At 36.8% G+C, this 6,267-nt stretch overlaps 1 protein-coding gene across 2 annotated transcripts; it reads right to left on the bottom strand.

The window, feature by feature from the left end:
• Positions 1 to 2,399: 2,399 nt before the first annotated feature.
• Positions 2,400 to 6,004, bottom strand: LOC147859531 (pentatricopeptide repeat-containing protein At2g13600-like). Of its 2 annotated transcripts, none has more exons than XM_087326193.1 (4): positions 5,818 to 6,004; positions 3,362 to 5,706; positions 3,193 to 3,248; positions 2,400 to 3,043 (listed from the first exon to the last, which is right to left on the bottom strand). In XM_087326193.1, the coding sequence occupies exons 1-2, from the start codon at positions 5,911 to 5,913 to the stop codon at positions 3,895 to 3,897; spliced, it is 1,908 nt and encodes a 635-aa protein (XP_087182319.1). In that variant the 5' UTR covers positions 5,914 to 6,004; the 3' UTR covers positions 2,400 to 3,043; positions 3,193 to 3,248; positions 3,362 to 3,894. The 2 variants fall into 2 exon arrangements, with proteins under 2 accessions (XP_087182319.1, XP_087182320.1); XM_087326194.1 differs by having other exon boundaries at positions 3,362 to 5,701; positions 5,818 to 5,990.
• Between the last annotated feature and the right edge of the window lie 263 nt (positions 6,005 to 6,267).

The raw sequence follows: 6,267 nt of genomic DNA, 5'->3' as shown, positions 1-6,267 counted from the left end.
AAACAAACTCTCTTCCAAAAGGCTTTTGCTAGTCAATGCATTGTAATAAAAGGTAATTGATGTTAAAAGTATATGCAATAGGATAAGTGAGCAAAATTTTAAAATATTTGGAAGCGAATAAAGAAGAGGAATTCTAATTCGACATGCCACCACAAGCACATTTTATGATACTAGATCCCCAATGGTAGAAGAGAGATAAAAAATGCAGCTATAAAAGTTGTAGGGAAACTTTATTAGCAACTCATCAATTATGATCCTTGACCTTGTAGCTTGGATGACTAGAGACTACATTTTGCTATATTTCTAGAAACAACTATTGGTCTCCATGTGGTGCAATAGGAGCTTGTTCAAAGTTAACAAGATGAGGAGGTTGAGTAACAATAACAAGGTGCCAAATACAACAAGAATTTGCCCTCCGGCATTTGAATAAAAAAATCTAAGCTTTAAATTTTGTCAAAATTGAAGTAGACATGCTTCTAAACTACGAGATGTCAAATCAAAGCCTTCAACAACTTTTAATGAAAGTTTATTGTCTTTTGCGAGCTTTTATTTGAAACTTTCACATGGGTTATGCGAACATCCCTAGTTGTTTTCAAAAAACAATGTTTTGTCATGGAGATGCAGAAAAACTATTCTACAAATCCATAAATCCAACTAAAATGACATTAATAGACAAACAAATTGTACACAATAGTTAATAGTGACCTCTACCATATTGCTTGTAAAATAACATAGGCTAGTAGAAGCAAAAGCCAAGCCATTTATTTCACCAAAGCATTGATCAATGGGTTTCAAAATTTTGAATTCATCACCTTTAAATACTAATTAACCATTCATGAAGCCCATAAGTCCCTTCAAACTTCAGTCATAGTTACAACTTACAATGCTTTCACCGATTTTGTACTCACTCAGCTCACAAGATACAAACTTCCTCACCATTAGGTGATAACACACTTTCAAGCACATTGACATAGTAAAAGACCATTAATTGAATCTCTGTAGTTGCACATCAAACACACACTGGAACTTCCTACATTATGGACATTTATTGATATAGAAATATCTCAATTGTTCCTACATGTGGTACACAAAATCTCATTATGACAAAAAGTAATTGGGAGATAATAACATTTTCCAAATATTATGAATCTAACTTCAACATTTGAACAAGTCTAATTCATATAACTTATTATTCATGATGTTCAATGACACTTCAGACACAACTCTCTCTGGGTGCATTCTGTGAACTAAATAAAATAACCAATTTATGGAAGCTTATTGATGTCACTTCTTTAGTCTTAATTGTTTGTCAAAGAAACTAAGTTATATGTTATTCAATATTAGAGTGCTCAATACACGTATAAATTAGCCACTTCAAGATTGAAACAAACAAAACATTTGTGGTTAAGAAACATATGATTAGTAAGCACATTCTTGAATAACAGCTCTAAAGATGAACACAATCATTAGTATAACATAGAGAGAACCTGCTATAAAAGAAGTATTGTCAAAAAGGGATTGTCTACATAAAATCAAAACGAGATTTTCCCTACACAAAGAATGACGAGTAGAGAATTAAAAACAAAGACTCGATCTTGTTTCAATGATACCTTCAGAAATAGTAGTGACGAAACATATGATAGATTCATCACTGATGGAAGTAGAACATAAGATAGATGGAGTGGAAATCATAACTGCAGAAATGGATGGACAAACATGATGGGGATCGAATCTGTGCATCATGGATCCACTTTTTTAATTCTCTTCAACGAAGCTGAGGTACATCCAATCAATGATTTACTTCATTATAGTCAGGCTGATTTACTTAAACAGTGCACATGGATTAGGAATAACCAATATTGTCAGCCCCATCTTTTGCCCTCTGGGTCTCTTAATCAATAACAAAAGAGGCTAAATAGTCAAGTTCTGGTGCATGGACAAGCAGGGGATGCAGGAAAAAAACAGTGATATGGTGTTGGTCACATGCTGAGTGGTCAAATAATATATCTAAATAGAATAAACCATCTTCTATTGTTTCTTACATACTTGTCATTGTGAATGCTCATGATCAACTCCCTAAGATTTTGCAATTGTTGCACCTGCTCGTCCAACTTCTTCAAGTGGGACTCTATGCACAGCAATTCTCAAAGTACTTGCTTTATCCATGGTTCCTGGTTCATGAATAGGCATTATCAGGTGCTCCATCTCTCACATCAGACCTGAAATTCATCACCTTGTTCTCAAGGGATAGTCATCTACACATTGATCAGGCAAGCATAAATTTCCTGGGTTTTTCTCTTTTTTTTTTGGGCAGGGGGGGGGGGGGTCCAAATGTGATTGGCCCCCCCTAGATTGGCCGAATCTCAAGTGAATGAGAGACGGAATCTCTATTAGATTTCCTCCTGAAGAGTAGTTGGTCTTCAGACAATATCTTGTCAATAAAGTGTAGTAGTGGCATGTATTCAAACCAAATATTCAACATTTAAGTGTAGTTTATTTTATATTGGTTCCATCACCGTTTCTAACAGTCGTTATCTAGATGGATGGGATTTGTTAATCCCACTTCTCAGGAATCACGTGAAAGATTCTTTAACTTGAGGTTTCAGCAGTGATGGTAGTGCTTCATTCACGATAATGATAAATATTGTTCCGAAGGCATCAACACGTTAATTATTCTTATCAATGGTCACTATTTGACCCTCCTTACCATGACTCTGCTAAGTGTCATTTGTATGAACCAGATCTGTAAGTTCTTTTCTATACGCTACAGATACCACATGTTTAAGGAAACTGTCGACCATCATGTTTAGACATGTTTAGCTTTATCAAGTGCGCTGTGTATGCCGTGAAGTCAAGAATCCATTCGTACAGAGTAGTAAATATTTAAAAATAAAAACAGAAGAAATAAGTTGCAGGTTTATGGCTTCAGAACCTGTTGGTTTGGGTCATCAATCAAAATATGACGCATTTTTGCTTAAATGAAGCAGGAACTGGCATGATGCCTTGTGGCAGGTTGAATATTATTATCATCCTAGTACAGCTCCTACAAAAAAATCAGAAGAGGAGGAAAACCAATGCTTTATATTCTGTAGACTATAATTTAAAATAGTTTCATCAGTAAAACAATCATTTGCTATATGTTGATACATGAAAAAGTAGAAATAGTAAAAATAAGAAAATAAAAATTCTAACCTGCAATGTCAAGAACACCATCCAGATCTGTGGATCCGTTAACACTCTATGGATCCCTACACATAAAGAGAATGAATCGAGAATAAATATACAGAAAATTTAAAAATCAAATTGTGAACTATAAAATGCGGGAAAGAAACAGGGATACAACATCATTTATAATTCTAACCTCAAAGCATGACATATTGTGAAAAAAGATCACAGACATCATCACCCAGATTTCTGTTGTTATGTAAATCATATTCAGAGTTTGGTGCCACCTGATCCTCCCTTTGATGCACTACTCCGATCACTCATCGATTGTAACAAGCTATTACTTGTTTTCCTAGTGATATTCACACCTGTGCAGACGTTCCATTTTGAAGGCACAAATTCCAGCAATATTGGGATACTTGAGATAGTGGCAGACATCATAGTTCACGGTATCATCAAGTGCATCTTTGCTGAATCTCTCCAGATATCAAGATCTATAATTTCCCCTTTATTCATATTTACAAAGTCACAAACAATAGCCGGAGGATGCCTTCTGTTCATCCAATATGTCTTAATACAGTTTATGGCACTAAACATTTGCCTACAGAATATCCTTTATATGAGGATTCAAGAGCAATCTCTCTACTTGCATTGATATCTTCCCCTTGAGAATCATTTGAGTCCCTGCTAGAAGGCAAACAGAAATCTTTACTTGTATCGATCCACAAGTTACTTGCAAAAATTTCCCGAGCTGCATGTTATTCTCATGGCTTCAATTTCGTTAGCATTTTCTCCCATTCCAGCAACCGCATACATATTCGCCATAATAACATAAGGTGCAGAAAGATTACTATCTAATTGCATCGCTTGATCAAAAGCCGTTTTCCCAAGACTCACATTTCCCCATCTTGTACAAGCATTCAAAAGTGCAATCCACACTTGGGGATGATCAGAAGATGGTAGCGTTCTAATAATTGACATTGCCTTTTCAAAGTCCCCTGAACATGCAAATACCACCACTATACAAGTATGATGTTCTACTGTTGGTATCATACCATAATTTTTACTCATACTTTCATAATATGTTTGTGCCTCATTCATTTTACCAGAGTGAGTACATGCGTTCAGTACAGATAAGAAGGCAATCTCATCAGGAGAGAGACCTTCATTTTGCATCTGTTCAAAACAATTCAATGCTTCATGGCATTGCCCATGTTTGGCGTATCCGGCAATCAGTGATGACCAAGAAACTACATCTCTAACAGGAAGTTCCTCAAGCACTTGTTGTGCTTTTAAAAGTATTCCACATTTAGCATACATATCAACCAAAGCATTTCCAAGTGCGACATTTTTTTCCAGCATGTCCCTATGCATAACCTGATCATGAATTTGTTTGCCTTTGCCAATAGCTCCTGCGTTGCCACAAGCTTTTAGAGTAGAAAGAAAGGTAATTTCGTTTGGAAATAGACCCTCCCTTTTCATTTGTTCAAAACAAGTCAATGCTTCATGGCCACGCCCTTCCTGAGCATACCCAGCTATTAGTGAAGACCAAGATACAATGTCTCGAAAATGAAGCTCTTCAAGTATATGTTGTGCTTCTTCAAGCATACCACATTTGGCATACATGTCTACTAAAGCATTCCCGAGAACAAAATTTCTCTCTAACAGTCCTCTTTGAATAACTGCATCATGAATTCGTCTCCCATCATCGATGGCTATTTTGTTACCACAAGCCTTCAAGATGCAAACAAAAGTAACCTCGTTTGGAAAAACTCCTTCCATCTGCATCCTTTCAAAACAAACCATTGCCTCGTGGCATTGGATCTCTGCATACCCTGAAATTAGAGCATTCCATGAAACTACATCTCGAAATGGAACCCCATTGAGCACTTCTCGACCTTTGTCAAGAACACCACATTTGGCATACATATCAACCAAAGCAGTAGTAAGTGCGATATTATCCTGCAACAAACCCCTCCGAACTATCTCACTATGAATTTCTTCACCTTTTCTTATAGCTCTTGTGCTTCCGCATGCCATCAAGATGCAAATGAATGTAATGCTGTTTGGAAAATGTCCTTCTTTTTGCATCATTTCAAAGAAGAAAAATGCTTCATCACATTCTCCCTCATGAGCAAACCCTGAAATTAATGCATTCCAAATTACAACATTTCGAACTGGAAGCTCTTCGAGGACTTTCTTTGCTTTCAAAAGCATTCCACATTTAGCATACATACTAATCAAACAACTAGCTATATAAGGACTTCTTTCAAGTAACCCTTGCTTCACTATATCAACATGTAGATTACAACCCCCACAAATGTCTTTCTTTCTAATACAATCCTTAAGCAACTCTACAAAGCCCAACTCTTGCTTATTCTTTTTTTTCTCCAGAGAAAAGGATTTCTCTTCATGTGTAGAGGGCGTCACCATATCTCTTCTTCTAAGCTCCGCATTTACCCAACAAGGATTGAACCATCCATTGATCCATAAAGATTCACTTGTATTTTTGTGAATAATGTCAGGGGATGCAGAGCTATACTACAATCAAGAAAACCAAGAGGCATAACCCACAAGATATATAAACATAGTATGTATGATTCTACACCAAACAACACATAGGTCATATAATTATAAATGTTGATTTCTTACCTTAGTGTTGCCATTGTCTAGCCAGAGGGAAGAATCTCTGAAGTATTCTCTCCACTGTAGGTGTTTCTTTTGGAATGAACCAACAGATCTCTGCATTGAAACGATCACATCACCGGAGTTTCCGCCTTTGATTAGGTTTCACAGTGGGGGTAGTTAGTTTAGGAGGAGACCTTAAAGTCAAAATCAAGGCCAAAGATAGGCCAATCCAAATTCCTATTAGGGGCCAGGGCGATGGCCTTTTCATAGTATGGTCTTGAGAGGGGCCCCCCGGGATAAAATGCATGGTCACCGGTCATTTTGGTCTCGGACATGAACACTGTCCGAGAATGTTCATAGCTTCGGCCGACATGGGTGGCCTTTTCGTATGATATGCTTCGGATATATATGCATGGCACATGCATACTTCCGAACGTAGAATTGGTCATTCTCGTCTCAACATGAACCTTGCCT

Source organism: Azolla caroliniana, unplaced genomic scaffold, assembly GCF_043228905.1.
Source record: "Azolla caroliniana isolate FFs.n. ecotype wild unplaced genomic scaffold, voAzoCaro1.0.p SCAF_10, whole genome shotgun sequence".
NCBI lineage: Eukaryota > Viridiplantae > Streptophyta > Polypodiopsida > Salviniales > Salviniaceae > Azolla > Azolla caroliniana.
Note: the sequence above shows the minus strand (reverse complement) of the source record. Positions and strands in the feature narration are given on the sequence as shown.

Excerpts from the sequence above, each read along its gene's own strand:
- LOC147859531 (XM_087326193.1), bottom strand. The coding sequence starts at position 5,913 with ATGCAGAGATCTGTTGGTTCATTCCAAAAGAAACACCTACAGTGGAGA. Across the intron at positions 5,707-5,817 it reads TAGACAATGGCAACACTAAG|TATAGCTCTGCATCCCCTGA; the intron begins GTAAGAAATCAA and ends TCTTGATTGTAG.